The sequence below is a fragment of the Melanotaenia boesemani genome, chromosome 6 (assembly GCF_017639745.1).
Source record: "Melanotaenia boesemani isolate fMelBoe1 chromosome 6, fMelBoe1.pri, whole genome shotgun sequence".
Taxonomy (NCBI): Eukaryota; Metazoa; Chordata; class Actinopteri; order Atheriniformes; family Melanotaeniidae; genus Melanotaenia; species Melanotaenia boesemani.
The window spans coordinates 2,282,176-2,302,225 of record NC_055687.1 but is presented as its reverse complement, the minus strand read 5'-3'; the positions used below and the strand labels follow the sequence as shown (position 1 = coordinate 2,302,225).

General features: G+C 43.6%; 1 protein-coding gene across 1 annotated transcript; it reads right to left on the bottom strand.

Annotated features, from left to right (window-relative positions):
- Positions 1 to 463: 463 nt before the first annotated feature.
- LOC121641299 (CKLF-like MARVEL transmembrane domain-containing protein 6) lies at positions 464 to 19,599 on the bottom strand. Its single transcript, XM_041987368.1, has 4 exons — positions 19,441 to 19,599; positions 8,868 to 9,044; positions 8,668 to 8,766; positions 464 to 4,164 (listed from the first exon to the last, which is right to left on the bottom strand). The coding sequence occupies exons 1-4, from the start codon at positions 19,597 to 19,599 to the stop codon at positions 3,988 to 3,990; spliced, it is 612 nt and encodes a 203-aa protein (XP_041843302.1). The 3' UTR covers positions 464 to 3,987.
- Positions 19,600 to 20,050: the final 451 nt, after the last annotated feature.

Here is a 20,050-nt window from a genome sequence, read left to right as displayed (position 1 = left end):
TTGACAGCGTAGTGACATGTTCAGACTGAATGAGGCACAGAGGATCAGATATGTACACAAACAGCTTTTCTTTAAAAAGAATATGAAGATTAATCATGATAGAGAACAGCTTCATGGATTGTCTGAGCTGACAGGAAAACATCTAAAACACGGGCGTCCTCACATTTTCTGTCTGGTAAAAGAAAAGTTTCTTTCTTCCAACCAAACAAAGAAAACCACGTTTTCTACGCGTGTGCTGGTTTTAGGTCTGCAGGTTGTTTTCAGGCTTGTTTGTCTGGAGCTTTTTCTCTGTGAAACTGTTAAAAATGCCTCAGAAAGCCGTTAGTTTGGACCCAGTTCAACAAAAAGCAGAAATACACGAACAAAAAAAAACCTTCAACTTGCAGTCCGCTTCAGTTTTTGGGCATAAAACTTGAAATATGAAGCGAATGTTGGGTGAAGCTGCTCTTTGTTGTTGGAGGCGGCTGAGATTTAACTCGTCAGCATAAAAAGAAAATTCCACCAAACACGATGATTCAGACGAATCCTGAAGGCCTGCAGCTTCAGTTTGTCCCTCCTAAAAACTGCTATAAAAACACAGAAAATACTTTTTCTCCTTCATTTGCTCGGATATTTCAGTCATCTTTAAATTCCAAATGTGTAAAAATACAAACTATTTTAAACTCGTAAACGTCAATTTTCTAACACAAAGAAGATTTTTATAAAACAAAAAACATGTATTTTCCCATAAAAAAAGATTTTCTGTGTTTAGAGATAATATGTAAAATAAATAAATAAAAATGTATTTTTTCGTTGGGAAATTGGGTCTGTGGTAGAAAAATGGCACCATGTCATGGTAACCAGTAAAAATGACTCATTTTATTTTCTTTCTCTGAAATTAAACCCTGACATTCATGATGAACCATAATATTCTGTTAAAATGTGGTTTTAATGGGAGTTAATGGGACGTTTTTGTCCCCTGACGACCCGAAAGGGAAGAAAATCATTAATCTGACTTTCTGAAAAATAAAAAAAATGCAGCAAAATCCGTTTAAATTCCAGTTCTTAGTTTATCTTTATATAACCAACCACCCAAAATCTATTATATGGAAAAACATAAAGGACAAAGTGACTTTGTGTTAAGAAATTGGCACTTAAAGGGTTAAAATAACTTGAATGATTATAGATTTGATATTTTTGATTAGGACACAATATGATTAAAACATCTAAGTTAAAAAAATAAAGATGGAAAAAAATATTCTGACATTTTTTATAGCAGTTTTCTGGAGGGAACTTTTTTTTTTCTTCCAATGACTAAAAACATAAAAAAGCTGCAAAATGACACAAAATACACGTAACAGAGAAAATAACCACAACGATATGACGAACAACCTAAAAAAGGTTTAGAACAGGTCAGTGTGGGTGGACATAGGAACAGTTTTATAACCAAAATTACATTTACATTAATTAAAAAGAAAAAAACTCCATGAAAAAAGTAGAAAATGAAGCTCATCAGGACGGCTGGAAGTAAAAAATGAAATCTAGAAAATCTTCCATTTAAAAGTCTTAAATCATTTTAAAAAGAATCAGCATTTTTGGGTAAAATATTTTCAGGAATTCTTCCAAGCAAAGACCAACATGTAAGGATCAGTAAAATCCAGACAGGATGACAAACAGCTGATCATCGTTCCCACATTCAAAGATTCATCATCAAAGTTTTAAAACCCGACAAACAGCATCATTTCCTTCCTCCCACACACGATGAAACACGTTCAAACCTTCAGGAAGAGTCGGAACGAACCCACAGACGTGAAACTTCACAACAAAACACAGAATAAAACCCGAAAACACGTCAGACTAAACACACTCAAGAAGCAGGAAAAATAAAACCACTTCCTTCAATAAAATCCGTTTAATGCTCCGAGATCTGGAAAATAAAAACTTGGTCCAGAGGCGGTTTAAGAACAAGGTGCTTCAGCAAAGCATCATGGGAATGTTTCTGTTTGGCTTAAATGGAAGGAAAAAACTCACGAATGAGATCCTGAATCTACGGAGACTCAGAGGGTTGAGACTGACTTTCTGTTCCCTCTGACCCACAAATCCAGACGGAGAAACACCTCCACCTGCTGGACGACTTCAGCCATTACACCCACCAACCAAAAGGAGCTCATCTGGAGCACATGACCAGATTTATCATTAGATTTACCAGATTTACCAAGTAAAGGACCCTCTGACTGGCTTTTCTTTCACATTCAGACCACTTTAAACCGAGTCCGGTCCAGGAGCCCTGATGTTCAGACTGGTCAAGCATGGACCAGTTTATCCCAGATGTACAGGTACAGGTGCAGCATGGAGGTGAGCAGTAGAGGCGGGGGAGGGGAACATGGGACCAGATCATTGCTTTACGGGTCTTAACCCCTTCCCTTCCCTGTAAAACGTTTCAGGATCATCTTTCACTTCTACAAAACTTCAGGAAAAGTTCAGATGATTCATTTCATTTAAAATCTAGTAAAACCTTCAGGGCTGCAGATCTGAGGACCAGGGAGGGAAGACATCCTTCTCTGGCCTCCGAGTCCAGAATGTTTACATGTGAGCTGGACCTGGAGGTGGGGTTAGTGAACAAAGAGGCAGACCTGCTGCTCGGTGGAGATGGTGTAACATCAGTCAGTGGGATTATACCGAGGTCTTACTGATCTGGATCATCTAGAACCTGTTGGATGGTTTCAGGAAAGTACCAAATCAGTGGACTAAGAGGTTTTACAGGTTGGTCTGCTGGTTGTACTCACTGATGGACGACTGATGGTCTTTTAAAGAGTTAAACATCGTCTGTGATTTTGACAGTATGTGTCATGTGACACAGTTTGAGACCTTTTGCATCACTTTATGGTAAAAACCCTGTTGTTCATGATCTGATTTTTGTCTTCTGCCTCCTGGTGGAGAGAAGGTGCATTACAATAACTAACATATCACACGGTAATAAACGGTAAATATACAAAAAAAAGTTTCTTGATTTTTTTTTAAACATTTTATTAAAAGGACAAATAAAGACTTCAGATTAAATAAAACTGAATTATTTCTGCATTTTTCCTTGGGTCGGGCTTTAAAGGGTTAAAGTGTAATAAAGCCAATAACGTAATAACTTGTTAATAATATAAATAATATAATCATACCCATTTCTGAAGAGTAAACTAAATAAAATGCTAAAAAAATTTGACCAAACTTACATGATTGTCTGCAGTTTTCACATTTTCAAAGTATTTACGTTTGTTGGCTAATAACCAAATGAATAATTATTTATTACATTATTGGCTTTATTACATTAAAAATGGCCAAAATGATTCTATTAGTGGTGCTTTATGGTCCTTTTCTTCTTTTCTATTAAACAGCAGGTTGGCTGGAAATCACAAGCCAACTTCAGCATCTGGATTTTTATTTGTTTCTTTATTCAGTAAAAAAGATTCATCTGAAACTACGAGTGAACCTGAAGCATCGTGATGCATTCAGGGTCTGGAATAACTTCTCTTTTCTGGATTTTTAGGATTTAAAAACGTGAGTAGTAAATTAAACTGCTGGTTTTCTCTCTTTCATCTGTGACCTCTTTTTCTTTTCTTGGTTCATCTTTGTTGGTCCTGATAACCATAAAAACAACAACCAAACAGAAAACCGAAGGAATGCGCCTGAACTAAGCAAGTTTGCGTCGACAGAAGTTAAATAAAAAGCAGCTAAAAGAAGAGCTCGGGTCCCCGGATCATTTAAAATCTTTACAAATAAACTCAGAACATTTAGTGGTTTTAGGCTTTTAGTGTGTCTGTTAAAATCATTGTAGGTCTTTAAAAACCACCTGGAGCCCGTTTGTGTCTCAGGATTTAGCATCAAGCTTGGATAAGTTGTGGCAGGATTGATCAGGTGGGTGCAGCTACCTGCTGCTAAGCTCCGCCCCCTGTCGTCATGTGACGGGACATAAAATAATCTGTGACCTCTAATTTGAAGAAACGTGTCAGGACAGACTTAATCTGCTCCGTTAGACACCGAGTTGAGCTTGTCCGTTTCCTCCGGCGTCTCCACCGTCACCGGACCGCCGTTCCTGGACACCGGCTGCTCGTCCTTCTTGAAGGGAAACCCGCGAGTCTTCACGAAGAAGAAGACGTCAACGGCAAACGCAGCCATGGCCAAGAAACCAAACGCCTGGAGGAGGAGAGAAAAGAAACAGAGCGTCAATCTGTCCACCAGGGAGGAAAGGAGAGAAGGAAACAACCAGGGAGGAAAGGAGACAAGGAAACAACCAGGGAGGAAAGGAGAGAAGGAAACAACCAGGGAGGAAAGGAGAGAAGGAAACAACCAGGTAGGAAAGGAGAGAAGGAAACAACCAGGGAGGAAAGGAGAGGAGGAAACAACCAGGTAGGAAAGGAGAGGAGGAAACAACCAGGTAGGAAAGGAGAGGAGGAAACAACCAGGTAGGAAAGGAGAGGAGGAAACAACCAGGGAGGAAAGGAGAGGAGGAAACAACCAGGTAGGAAAGGAGAGGAGGAAACAACCAGGGAGGAAAGGAGAGAAGGAAACAACCAGGGAGGAAAGGAGAGGAGGAAACAACCAGGGAGGAAAGGAGAGGAGGAAACAACCAGGGAGGAAAGGAGAGAAGGAAACAACCAGGGAGGAAAGGAGAGGAGGAAACAACCAGGGAGGAAAGGAGAGGAGGAAACAACCAGGGAGGAAAGGAGAGGAGGAAACAACCAGGGAGGAAAGGAGAGGAGGAAACAACCAGGTAGGAAAGGAGAGGAGGAAACAACCAGGGAGGAAAGGAGAGGAGGAAACAACCAGGGAGGAAAGGAGAGAAAGAAACAACCAGGTAGGAAAGGAGAGAAGGAAACAACCAGGGAGGAAAGGAGAGAAGGAAACAACCAGGGAGGAAAGGAGAGAAGAAAACAACCAGGTAGGAAAGGAGAGGAGGAAACAACCAGGGAGGAAAGGAGAGGAGGAAACAACCAGGTAGGAAAGGAGAGGAGGAAACAACCAGGGAGGAAAGGAGAGGAGGAAACAACCAGGTAGGAAAGGAGAGGAGGAAACAACCAGGGAGGAAAGGAGAGGAGGAAACAACCAGGTAGGAAAGGAGAGGAGGAAACAACCAGGGAGGAAAGGAGAGAAGGAAACAACCAGGTAGGAAAGGAGAGAAGGAAACAACCAGGTAGGAAAGGAGAGAAGGAAACAACCAGGGAGGAAAGGAGAGAAGGAAACAACCAGGTAGGAAAGGAGAGAAGGAAACAACCAGGGAGGAAAGGAGAGAAGGAAACAAACAGGTAGGAAAGGAGAGGAGGAAACAACCAGGGAGGAAAGGAGAGAAGGAAACAACCAGGGAGGAAAGGAGAGAAGGAAACAACCAGGGAGGAAAGAAGGAAACAACCAGGGAGGAAAGGAGAGGAGGAAACAACCAGGGAGGAAAGAAGGAAACAACCAGGGAGGAAAGGAGAGAAGGAAACAACCAGGTAGGAAAGGAGAGAAGGAAACAACCAGGTAGGAAGGAGAGAAGGAAACAACCAGGTAGGAAAGGAGAGGAGGAAACAACCAGGGAGGAAAGGAGGGAAGGAAACAACCAGGTAGGAAAGGAGAGGAGGAAACAACCAGGTAGGAAAGGAGAGGAGGAAACAACCAGGGAGGAAAGGAGAGGAGGAAACACCCAGGGAGGAAAGGAGAGAAGGAAACAACCAGGGAGGAAAGGAGAGGAGGAAACAACCAGGGAGGAAAGGAGAGAAAGAAACAACCAGGTAGGAAAGGAGAGAAGGAAACAACCAGGGAGGAAAGGAGAGAAGGAAACAACCAGGGAGGAAAGGAGAGAAGAAAACAACCAGGTAGGAAAGGAGAGGAGGAAACAACCAGGTAGGAAAGGAGAGGAGGAAACAACCAGGTAGGAAAGGAGAGGAGGAAACAACCAGGTAGGAAAGGAGAGGAGGAAACAACCAGGGAGGAAAGGAGAGAAGGAAACAACCAGGTAGGAAAGGAGAGAAAGAAACAACCAGGTAGGAAAGGAGAGAAGGAAACAACCAGGGAGGAAAGGAGAGGAGGAAACAACCAGGTAGGAAAGGAGAGGAGGAAACAACCAGGGAGGAAAGGAGAGGAGGAAACAACCAGGGAGGAAAGGAGAGAAGGAAACAACCAGGTAGGAAAGGAGAGAAAGAAACAACCAGGTAGGAAAGGAGAGAAGGAAACAACCAGGGAGGAAAGGAGAGAAGGAAACAACCAGGTAGGAAAGGAGAGGAGGAAACAACCAGGGAGGAAAGGAGAGAAGGAAACAACCAGGTAGGAAAGGAGAGAAGGAAACAACCAGGTAGGAAAGGAGAGAAGGAAACAACCAGGGAGGAAAGGAGAGAAGGAAACAACCAGGTAGGAAAGGAGAGAAGGAAACAACCAGGGAGGAAAGGAGAGAAGGAAACAAACAGGTAGGAAAGGAGAGGAGGAAACAACCGGGGAGGAAAGGAGAGAAGGAAACAACCAGGGAGGAAAGGAGAGAAGGAAACAACCAGGGAGGAAAGAAGGAAACAACCAGGGAGGAAAGGAGAGGAGGAAACAACCAGGGAGGAAAGAAGGAAACAACCAGGGAGGAAAGGAGAGAAGGAAACAACCAGGTAGGAAAGGAGAGAAGGAAACAACCAGGTAGGAAAGGAGAGAAGGAAACAACCAGGTAGGAAAGGAGAGGAGGAAACAACCAGGGAGGAAAGGAGGGAAGGAAACAACCAGGTAGGAAAGGAGAGGAGGAAACAACCAGGTAGGAAAGGAGAGGAGGAAACAACCAGGGAGGAAAGGAGAGAAGGAAACAACCAGGGAGGAAAGGAGGGAAGGAAACAACCAGGAAGGGAAAGGAGAGAAGGAAACAACCAGGTAGGAAAGGAGAGGAGGAAACAACCAGGGAGGAAAGGAGAGAAGGAAACAACCAGGGAGGAAAGGAGGGAAGGAAACAACCAGGGAGGAAAGGAGGGAAGGAAACAACCAGGAAGGGAAAGGAGAGGAGGAAACAACCAGGGAGGAAAGGAGGGAAGGAAACAACCAGGGAGGAAAGGAGAGGAGGAAACAACCAGGGAGGAAAGGAGAGAAGGAAACAACCAGGGAGGAAAGGAGAGAAGGAAACAACCAGGTAGGAAAGGAGAGGAGGAAACAACCAGGTAGGAAAGGAGAGAAGGAAACAACCAGGTAGGAAAGGAGAGAAGGAAACAACCAGGGAGGAAAGGAGAGAAGGAAACAACCAGGTAGGAAAGGAGAGGAGGAAACAACCAGGGAGGAAAGGAGAGAAGGAAACAACCAGGAGAGAAGGAAACAACCAGGTAGGAAAGGAGAGAAGGAAACAACCAGGTAGGTGATTCAAAGAGTTTAACAGAAAACAAGAAGCTTAATTTAACATTAAATAGAAAAGATAAAGATAAAGGACAAAGAATGTTAGATGAAAACTGTACTAAAACATGATCCAGTTTAAAGAACCAGATCCAGATCTGGACTGTAAATAAAAACTAGTCCAGCAGCAGAGAACAGGTGGGTCTTTAACCTGGATCTAAATAAACTGAGTGTTTCAGCTGATCTGAGGCTTTCTGGGAGTTTGTTCCAGACATGTGGAGCATAGAAACTGAATGCAGCTTCTCCATGTCTGGTTCTGACTCTGGAACTGATAAGAACCTGGATCCAGATGACCTGAGGGTTCTGGTAGGTTCATACTGGGTCAAGAGGTCTCTGATGTATGTTGGTCCTAAACCATTCAGATCTTTCTAGACCAGCAGCAGAACTTTAAAGTCTATCCTCTGACGGACCAGCAGCCAGTGTAAAGACCTCAGAGCTGGACTGATGTGGTTCACTTTCTTGGTCTTAGTGAGGACTGGAGCAGCAGAGTTCTGGATCAGCTGCAGGTGTCTGACTGATGTTTTAGGTAGAACCTGTAAAAACTCTGTTACAATAATCAAGCCGACTAAAGATGGAAGCTGGACTAGTTTTTCCAGGTCCTGCTGAGACATCACATCTTTTAACCTTGATATGTTCTTAAGCTGATAGTAGACTGACTTTGTGGTTCCCTTCATGTGGTTCTCAAAGTTTAGGTCTGAGTCCATCACTAGACCAGATTTCTGGTCTGGTTGGTGGTTTTTAGGTCTGAGTCCATCACTAGACCCAGATTTCTGGTCTGGTTGGTGGTTTTTAGGTCTGAGTCCATCACTAGACCAGATTTCTGGCCTGGTTGGTGGTTTTTAGGTGTACAGACTGAAGCTCTGTGGTGACCTTTAATCGTTTCTCTTTGGCTCCAAATAAAATCACCTCAGTTTAGTTTTTGTTCAACTGGAGAAAGTTCAGACACATCCAGTCATTAATCTCCTCATTACATTTACCAAGAACCTGTACGGGGCCTCGATCTCCTGGTGACATTGTAATATATACCTGTGTGTCATCTGCGTAGCCATGGTAACTAATGTTGTTCTTTATAATCTGTGCCAGTGGGAGAAAGTAGATGTTAAACAGAAGAGGCTCCAGGATGGAACCTTGGGGAACTCCACATGTAATTCTTGTCTGCTCAGATGTAAAGTTACCTACTGACACAAAGTACTTTTTATTCTCTAATAAGATTTAAACCAGTGCAGCACCAGAGAGACCACCCAGTTCTCCAGTCGTTTTAGTAATATAATGTGGTCAGCTGACAGGAAGTAAGATGAAGAAGATGTTTACCACAGAACTGGACTCCAGACCCGATCCAGTGTTGTTTACTGCGAAGATGATGGAGGAGATGAGGAAGAGGACGGCGATGGCGGCCGTGTAAATGAAGTCCTGCAGACAGAAGAACACGAGGTTTTAACCCTTTAAACTCCTCCCCCAGGAGGTCCCAACCCCGCCTCCACCCCCCAGGCAGCAGGGAACCAGCTTCTTACCAGTTTGGCCCAGCAGCTGATCCCAACCTTGGTGTGTAACTTTGTGGAGAGGAGGATGAGGAGGAGCAGAGTGAAGAGGAAGGCCGTACAGCTGACAAACTCGAAGAAGTAGAGAGCCTTGCAGCTGATGCAGTTGGCGACCACCTCTTCCAGGATGAAGGCCAGGAATGACAGCACCTGAAGAAGAAGAACCGATCAGCTGATTATGTTCTCCATCTTCATCACAACAGAAAACCAAAGCAGGACATCACAGCTTCTCATTTAGTCCAATACTTTGTCTTAAAATGGTCAGAAAACGATCATAAAAACAAATCCTAACTCGGTCTCTCAGCCCACAGACGGCTGATCATGAAGACAAACCGTCTCCATGCACCTGATAACTCATCAATAACCAGCTGATCAGAGAAATTCATGTTTCAGCAAAACCTTAACACGGCAACAAGAAGTTCAAATATCAGAAATCATGTTTGGGAGACATTTCTTTTCATTTCCTGCTGGTTTGTGTTTCACCTGCTCACACACAATCATGAGCAGTACTGAAACTGACCACCAGGGGGCGGCACAGGTGTTTATACTGAGGAACAATAAATTATAAATACAAATAAATCATATTAATAAATAGTTAAAAGCTATAATATTTGTTATTCAACAACATGGTTGATATTTATCTCTTTAAATTCTTAGTTTAAATATTTAATAGAATATTTAATGTTTAATTTATAATGAATATGTTCCCCCTTCTTTTAAGCCTGTTTATTTCTGGAAACTCTGCAGATATTTTCCACCTGCAGCCTGAAGCGTCCGAGTGAGGAACAAACATGGACATGGAAGTAAAAACAGGTGAAACTCTGAGCTGACGGCTGGATGTAAAACCAGGATGGAAACATTAAAATTAAAAATTGTGTCATCTGTTGTGGTAAAAACCCCGACGGCTCTCCATGAAGGCAGGACGGAGCGTCCCAGCCGCCATCAGCTGAGGAAGAGGAGGGAGGAAGCCGTCCAGCTGACAGGAGACACGAGAGCAAAACTCATCCAGACTAGAGAAAAAACTCACCGAGACGACAAAACGTCCCACAGGAGAACAAATAAACTAAATCCCTGGAAACGCTGAACTCTCCAGGAATCTAAATATTTCCATGAGACCAAAATCAGCAGAAAAACAGACGAAACTCCCACGAAGGAAAAGTCACATTAACGGGAAGTTCGGACAATAAAAGCTTCATTTCCACGACTGTCTGACACCGAGGACGAGGACGGGTTCAGGACTCAAACTCCAGCAGGACGGAGGAAACCAGGAAAATAAAATACACCCCGGAGGAAAATTAAGATTAAATTTAAATTAAAGATAAAATAAAATAGAAATAAAAATAGAAAAAATATAAAGTTAAAATAAAGAAAAATCATTTCTGAAAATTAGTTTCAAACTGCAAAAATCCTCCACCTGAAACCTCCACCATCACTCCACCTCCACCTGAAACCTCCACCATGACTCCACCTCCACCTGAAACCTCCACCATCTCTCCACCTCCACCTGAAACCTCCACCATCACTCCACCTCCACCTGAAACCTCTATCACACCACCTCCACCTGAAACCTCCACCATCTCTCCACCTCCACCTGAAACCTCCACCATCACTCCACCTCCACCTGAAACCTCCACCATCACTCCACCTCCACCTGAAACCTCCACCATCTCTCCACCTCCACCTGAAACCTCCACCATCACTCCACCTCCACCCAAAACCTCTATCACACCACATCCACCTGAAACCTCCACCATCACTCCACCTCCACCGAAAACCTCCACCATGACTCCACCTCCACCTGAAACCTCCACCATCACTCCACCTCCACCATCTCACCACCTCCACCTGAAACCTCCACCATCTCTCCACCTCCACCTGAAACCTCCACCATCACTCCACCTCCACCTGAAACCTCTATCACACCACCTCCACCTGAAACCTCCACCATCTCTCCACCTCCACCTGAAACCTCCACCATCACTCCACCTCCACCTGAAACCTCTATCACACCACCTCCACCTAAAAACCTCCACCATCTCACCACCTCCACCTGAAACCTCCACCATCTCTCCACCTCCACCTGAAACCTCCACCATCTCTCCACCTCCACCTGAAACCTCCACCATCACTCCACCTCCACCTGAAACCTCCACCATCTCTCCACCTCCACCTGAAACCTCCACCATCACTCCACCTCCACCCACTTACTTAGTTACTTACCATTAGCCATTGCTTCCTCTACTATGTTTACTCCAAAGTATCACTAAATGTTCGCACCGGAGAACGTAAGCGTACAACTGAACGTAGTACCATTTGCTTGTCCTTTTTATCCCCTTGGCACAGAGCACTCAGGGACCACTGATCTAGTCGCCCCCTAGTGGCAGGGACCACTCATCACAGTGGTCCTGACCACTGATGTGGTACCCCCTGGTGGCAGGGACCAGTCATTACAGTGGTCCTGACCACTGATGTGGTACCCCCTGGTGGCAGGGACCAGTCATTACAGTGGCCCAGTGCAGGGACAATTTATTTATAGACCGCTTCACTCAAAGACGCGTTACGATAAGATACAAGCTAACGGAAGCGTGGAACTGAAAAAACAGACCATATCACGTTATGACGTCATAGTTTTATTGTAAAAACGTGAAACGTATCATGTTATAACGTGATAAGTTGTAGGAACATAGTCTGTACTCTATGTTGTGATCTATATTGGAGCAAAATACATTTTATGGAAAATATACTCATCAAGTACTAACATTTGAGTTATTTTTACCAACGATTAACTGTTGTACTCTGGTTTATTGTTGTACACACAGAAATGTGGGACAGTTGTGAACAATGCAGTGCGTCACCTGCCTGCGCACAGTAAGACGGTGTGTGCGTATACCTGAATTGCCATAGAGCAGGCATCATCAACTCGGGACCTCTTGAGCCAGTGTCCTGCAGGTTTTTAATATAGCGACTCAAATAATGGGTCGTTCAGAGACTGGTGCAACAACAGTGGCAGGGACCACTCATTACAGTGGTCCGGACCATGGTCTGGACCAGACCACTATTTTCGCTACAACCCCCTCTCCTGTTAGGTGTGCAAAGGTTTTTACCTCACTACAGTCTACACAAGCCCTGCTTGTAGGCCGGGAGACGAGACTTTAACTAATATCACCCTTATTTTTAGGCTTTATCCCGAATGTGTAAATGTTCAGTTTAACATTATGGTCCATGAAGAGACGCCAGCAGCATTTCAGTTAACTCTGCTAAAAGAAAAAATCACCAAGACATTTAATTTAACTTTTTATTTAGAACCAGGAACCTGCACTTAGCAAACACTGAATTCATATTCAACCACTGTGTTAACATCACTGAAAGTTCCTAAAAAAGAAAAAGAACTTGAGACGACGTCAGTAAATACTGAAACATTCTGAATAAAATGACCAGAAAATCTGATAAATAAATATTTAAACAACCTTTTGATGAAAATAAATCAAAACAAACAATCAGTTTCCACCGTTTCAATCCGACCTCCAACACGTCCAGAACACGTCCCGCTCAGCAGTTTAGACAAAGCCAGACAGGAAATCACAGGACATCAGAGAAGTACAGCATCAAGTGAATTTCAAAACAAAAGCCCCGGTGCAGCTGAACTATGTAAATGTGTCATTAATGGTCCGGATGTCTCAGTGTTTTTTTTTCCATCTTGGATGGCGGCTCATTTATCCTGATGTGTTCTCACAGATCCAGCTACACGGAAGCTCTGCATCTGTTGGTTGGGGGGTGCAACCCTACGCCGGGTGGTTGTCCTCCTAGGCATGGTGCGGGCCCTCTACCTTTGGGGGGTGGGGCGGCCGCCTCTGGGCTCCTGGGGCCCTGGGCCCTTCGCTTGGGCTGCCCTGGGTGGCCGGTCCCTGGCGGGGCCGGCGGCTGCTGATCTTGGCCCACTGGGACCTGTGCCCCGGGACCGTGGGGGGCTCTTGTTGGGGCTCTCCTCTGCCGCCCTTCGGGTGGGGCTGGAGTCGTCTTCGTGGTGGGGTGGCTTGGGTTGGTGCTCCGGGGCTGCTGCTGAGGGCCCGGGCTTCTGGCCCTGGTCTGCCTCTGGCCTCCGTGGAGGCGTGGTCGCATTTGCATGATCTCACTCCCCACTCTTCATCACTGATCACTCCTCTTCCTCATCCTCTGCATGCTGACACAGTCACTGAGTTGTCCAGTGGGTTTTTATACTAAGAGATAATTCTTTTTTTTATTTTTCCTGTGAGTTAGTATCTGGTCGCTGTTTTGTCTTTTTGATTTGGTTATTATTTAAAAACTCTTAATGACTAGCAGCCCTGTTTTTTCTGTGTGTGTGTTTCTGCTTTTGTAAAAGTTGTAGGAAGTTTTCTGGTGTGTTCATGTACAGGTGGAACAGTTTGTTGTCTGGTGATGGTGGATTGAAGGTTGTTTCCTTCTGTCTGTGATCTTTTTGTCTCCTTTCTTCTTTCCCTTTTGCTCTTTTTGCTATTTTCCATCCTACTCTGTCCCCTCCGGTCAGGTCCAGCGAGATTACATAGATTCTGTGATTCAAAATAAATAAATAAATAAATTAATTAATCACATTATCAAGAGGAGCCTTACCCATAGGCCTCCCCTTGGCAGAGCAAATTTGTTCAGCACGATACAGAAACCAGATTATCATTTTGCTGCTATGATGCTGGACAGGACAAGTTAAAAAAAACAAACAAACAAAAAAACAAACATCACTAACTCCGCCCACCATCTATTCCATCCACACCCCTCAGCCTCCACTGTTGTAATACACGCAGGTACAAATGATCTCAAGTTCCAACTGTCAGAGACTAAAAATGGATTTTATCAACAGCATCAAACAGGTAAATAAACACTGCATTATCTCTGGTCCACTTCAGAGACGTCAAATTCAGCCTCATCCGCCAACTTCATATCTGGTTAAAGGTTACCGTCACTCCATCAGTCTTCCATACATCTACAACTTTACCACTTGCTACAACAGACCACACCTTTTCAAATCGGATGGCTTACACCCAAATCACACAGGTTGTCATCTTTTCACCTTGAACGTTGATCTCACCCTACAATCCTGCAAAGCTTTCTCAGATTGACGGTCCAGCCAGTACACACCTCCCCCAGTTAAAACTTCCTCTCAGACACATCACATTACCAGTACACATCACCAGCAGACAGTACAGACATGTCCATCCACATCCACAAACCTTGACCGTTGGATGTCTCTGTCCCATACATACAGCTCCTAGTACAGAACCCATATCCAAAACTTTACTACCAAACTTTCCTGCAACACCAAACATGGCTCTTTTAAACATCAGATCACTGTCAAACAAGTCTTTTATTATTAATGATCTGATTATAGAGAATAACATTGACTGTGGCTTTTTAATGGAAACCTGGCTTGGTATTGATGCATCAGTAATTCTCACGGAGGCATCTCCCCCAAATTTTAATCTTTTATTTTCTATCAGGGGAGGTAAAAAAAGGCGATGGAACAGCTTCGATTGCTCAACAGTTCATATCAGCACAAATAATTTAATTGAAAAACTATTCTTCAGTGACTAACTAGTGATTGTTACGTCCTCGTATTACTAGGGGTTAAAGGACACAACACAAAGCAAGTCAAATACCGGATTAAAAAAAGAACAGAACACATAACTTGTTCAGAAACAAACACGACCATCCGGTGTCGACTATGACCACAAATAATATTACTGGTAACTCAAAAACAACAAACAAACAGAAAATGTCCCAAAAACAGGATGCACGCTCTAAGGCGGAATCCTAGAAAGAAATCAAAGCTCTATAACAAACCAAAGCTACTTCACCTCAAGCAGGGAAAAGATATGTCAATCTCAAACACAAATAACTTACTAATTATCCAAAATTTAGCAAACAAACCCACACAGGGTAACTTCCACAACCAACAAGTTTAACAACACTCCCGGTCCTGCCGAGCTGTGTCCCGCTGTCCACAGCTGCCCCGAATGAAGTGGATGATGAGGCTTAATAGGCGCATGGGCGACGTCATTGGCCAGCCGATTCGAATCCAGGAAGTATATCGACCAATCCTGGTGGAGGAAGGGCAGCTTCCGGTGAGGCACTCGTTGTCAGTCATCAGGGAAAGCTGCAGTCTTGTCCTGCCTGTAGGCCGGCACGCAGGTGTCCATAACAGGGATGTTTATAACAACTGTACCTGAATGTATTTTTAAAATATAACTTAACTTTAATGGTTACATTAAGGTCTCAATGTATTTAGTTTATATTTTAAAAATCCATTGTTGCTCCACACAAACAAATCTGCTTTAGTTACTGGTGCTGCTGCCATGTGGTAGATTAACCAGTTTCTCTTTAACTAGGTTAACTAAGTTGTGTGCATATGGTATTTTATGTATGTTCCTCTTGTATGTTAAATAGGGATGCATGTTTATTACAGCTTTATGGAGCCTAATTAACACTTTCTATGTAATAATGTTACACAATAATAAATGTGTTCATTGGTAATAAAGCATTTTAAGCTTTAAGTAAAACTAACTGCTTTTTAATCACCACTTTACTAAAAACCACGACACAAAATAAAACACACCACTGCTGCAGGTTCTCCACCCCACGGGAGTCTGGCCGTGGTGGTCATGGTCCTCGGGCGCTGTGGTTGGCGTCCATTATTTTCTCTTTGAAAGTTGGCATCCTAGCGGTCACTCATTAGGCAGTTATTCATGACAAGTGAACCGATGGATGCAGATATGGATGTTTAGGGTTGCTGTGTATTTTTAACCCTTTATTTAGCCTCTGTGGAGGTTAAATGTCCCTGGTGGGATAATTAAGTGGTTCTTATCTTAGATTCTCCAGTGTGGTGTAGACCAGAGCCTGCCAGAGTTCACAGTTGGAGGTGATGCTGTCAGCTGGTGGGCAGATGTCTTTCAAACGGGAAGGTACCCAGCGCTCACCACAGCGGTACAGGCAGCATAGTCAGTGTCCCATGGACCACAGGTAGCGTCATCTTTTAGTTATATGTCGGAAATTATCGGCTCATAAAGTGGCAGCATGAGCATCAACAGTCTTAGCACCATTCAAACTGTCAAACACACCATGCTGACCCGAAAGAAGACGGCAATAGAGATGTTTAACAGAGTAGACATAAAGTATGGGCCAGTAGATCGCTAGAAGGTCGGCTGGAAGCAAGGACAAAGCCTTAAGAAAGCAGGAAACCTTGATGGAGATGGAAAGACGGAGGGTGTTCGACTGCCAGCATCCACAAGCTCTGCCGCAGCCAGAAGAACCAAAGCAGAAGAAGAAGTTCTGGCCAGAAGGAGGCAGGCGGACAAACAACGAAACGAGCTTGTAAAACCTTGTCCAGGATAAGAAGACAAAAATAAATAAATGTTTTTAAGTATAATGTCATGTCTGTCTGTGGTTGTTTTGTTTAAAAGAGTTGTCCAGCGAGTCGTCCCGAGCCACCCGTTCACCACCGCCGGACACCTTTTTTTCTGAGTAGTTTGCAGGTCTGCATGAGTGCTGACAGAACGTCGGAGAGAGCAAGTCCACCTCTGCCCTTCTTTCTGCAGCAGACCACCTCGGACTAAAGTTGTTGTTTTGGTCTGGAGCTCAAAGAGGGATGTGGTGACGTGTTTAGGTCCCATTGCAATGTATCATAGAGTGTCACCTTTAATGAGACAATATGTATGGAGCGCTGTTGGTGGGCCAGGTCCGGTAGACTATCAAGTAGCTCATTTTTTAATGGAAGTTCATCAGTGAGCTTGTGGATATCTTCTTTGAGGTAAGTAGTTAGCTTATCAGTGTTTGTAGATTCCATGTTGTAAGTGAACAGGTGCTGAGGCAGCCATTTCAACTCAGTCCAGGACTCAAGGCAGATAAAACCTTTTTCTGTATTAAAATCCCCTTTAAAAATAATGCAAGCTTAAAATACAATGTTTTCAAAAGGCTTTAGTGCTGGTAAAAACAAGAAAAAACAAGAAATAAATCTATAATATAATATAAAATAAAAAAATCTATAATATAATATAAAATAAAAAAATCTATAATATAATATAAAATAAAAAAATCTATAATATAATATAAAATAAATAAATCTATAATATAATATAAAATAAATAAATCTATAATATAATATAAAATAAATAAATCTATAATATAATATAAAATAAAAAAATCTATAATATAATATAAAATAAATAAATCTATAATATAATATAAAATTTATCTGTAAAAACATGAAAACTGTCAGATTCGTCAGAACGTCTTGGAAGCAAAAACGCCACAAATGTACACCTTTCCTATTAGAGACCTACCAGGAATTCAGACAGAAACCTGATCCAACCCCAGACCCCCACAGAACCCTGATCCAACCCCAGACCCCCACAAAACCCTGATCCAACCCCAGTGCATCACAGAACCCTGATCCAACCCAGACCCCCACAGAACCCTGATCCAACCCCAGTCCATCACAGAACCCTGATACAACCCCAGACCCCCACAGAACCCTGATCCAACCCCAGACCATCACAGAACCCTGATACAACCCCAGACCCCCACAGAACCCTGATCCAACCCCAGACCATCATAGAACCCTGATCCAACCCCAGACCCCACAGAACCCTGATCCAACCCCAGACCCCCACAGAACCCTGATCCAACCCCAGACCATCACAGAACCCTGATCCAACACCAAACCCTAACAGAACCCTGATCCAACCCCAGAACCTCACAGAACCCTGATCCAACCCCAGACCCTCACAGAACCCTGATCCAACCCCAGACCCTCACAGAACCCTGATCCAACCCCAGACCCTCACAGAACCCTGATCCAACACCAAACCCTCACAGAACCCTGATCCAACCCCAGACCCTAACAGAACCCTGATCAAACCCCAGACCCCCACAGAACCCTGATACAACACCAGACCCCCACAGAAACCTGATCCAACCCCAGACCATCAGAACCCTGATCCATCTGTAATGGAAAATTTTCATGTGATTATGTACTCAGTATTTAAATATTGTGTACTCATAGTTAATCTAACTTCTTGTGAAGGAAGATGACCGTCAACCTGCTTACTACATTTACATATTAAGTAAGTTCTTCTTTGTGAATGACTTCTGTTTTTCAGAACTCTGCAGGCTGAGTGTTGATGTCTCATGATTTCAATCATTATTTAATAAATGTCCATCCATCCATTATCTTGACCGCTTATTCCATTTCAGGTCGCGGGTGAGCTGGAGCCTATCCCAGCATTTTAACAGGTGAGAGGCAGGTCACCAGTCTGTCGCAGGGCCAACACAGATAGACAAACAACCATTCACACGCACACTCACTCCTAGGGAGAATTTAGTGTCCAATTAACCTAACATGCATGTCTTTGGACGGTGGGAGGAAGCCGGAGAACCCGGAGAGAACCCACGCATACCACGGGGAGAACATGCAAACTCCACACAGAAAGGCCACCGCCCTCAAGGTTCGAACCTCCCCCAGCCAAGATTCAAACCGGTGACCTTCTTGCTGTGAGGGTGCGGTGCTAACCACCACACCACCGTGCAGCCTATTTTTTGCAGCTATTTAATAAATGTACTTATTTTAATCCCCTGATTGAGCATTTGATTAAAATTTTTGCTTAAAACATCCCCATACCATCAGAACCCTGATCCAACACCAGACTATCAGAACCCTGATCCAACACCAGACCATCAGAACCCTGATCCAACACCAGACCATCAGAACCCTGATCCAACACCAGACCATCAGAACCCTGATCCAACACCAGACAATCAGAACCCTGATCCAACACCAGACTATCAGAACCCTGATCCAACACCAGACCATCAGAACCCTGATCCAACACCAGACAATCAGAAACCTAATCAATCCATAACATACAGAGTTCCAAGATGGCCGCTGAGTTAGTCTGTGAGTGGTGTGTTAATGTTTGAGAACTGAGTCTTGTGTTTATGTGAGATCTATTTTTTAAGTTGGACGAGTAGAAATTTACAAGTAGAAGAATACTATTTGCAACAACTAATTGCAGTTGGAATATTACCACCTTGAGCATCTTTTCTGGGATTATACTGGTTGATTCCACTAGATTGCACTTTAGCTAGAGCTACTTGCTAGCTCTAGCTTACGGCCCTACCAAACAACAGCTATCATCTAGGCCCTGTTAGCTAGCTGGCTAGCCAGCTTTTAAATACTGGGCCTTGCCATCCATTCTTCAGTTCCAGGATTCATTTGGATTCATCTGATCCTGAACAAACTGAACGTCTTCCAAGCTGTCCTGAACCAGTCCTCCATTTGTATCCTCCACCTGGGCCCTGGCTGCTAGTTTTGCTAGCTCTTGGATCGGATGCTGATTTTCTGGAGCTGGACTTGCCTGCTGGTCCGTGAGTTTTGGCCTTTGTCTGCTTCTGGCCTTCGGCCTCATTTGCTAGCTGTTCAGCCTCTGGGTCTGGATGTTATCAACATGGGGTGTGGTGGACGGTTTGATGCCATTGGATTGTGCTTCGGGCATTGGCCTACCTGCTGTCTTTTTTGGATTTTGGCTTTGCCGGCTGACATCTGTTTTCTGGGCCCTGCCAGTGAGTCTTCAGTCTTTGGATTCTGTCTAGACACTCTTCGATCATGAAGCTGCTGCTGTTTGGGCTCTTGCTGTGGAACTTTGGAGGTTTTGATCATCATTTGGTGCCCCAAAGAGCTAATTCTCCACTGGTTTTACCCAGTATGTGCACCAGCACACCTTTCCACCAAACAGCATGTATTGACACAGGATTTTTTGTCACTTTGTATAATTAACATGCTGCTGCCTTGCCTATCATGTTTAATAGTGTTGAGAAGTTGTTTTATATATGAAGACAGCTTATATACTGACTCTATAGATAATATTAGCTCAAGACATGACACACCAAATTTAATGAGACGGAAACTACTGGTTCTCATGCTATTATTAATTTCTGGAGATGTGCAGCCAAATCCTGGACCTGATGAAAGTACAACTTGTAATTCTGAGGAAATCGTAGGTTTTAATACCCCAGCTGAATTTAAACCACGGACTGGACTAGGTTTTATTCATTTGAACATTAGAAGCCTAACCTCAAAGACTGATATGATGGATATTTGGGCGCATTCAACT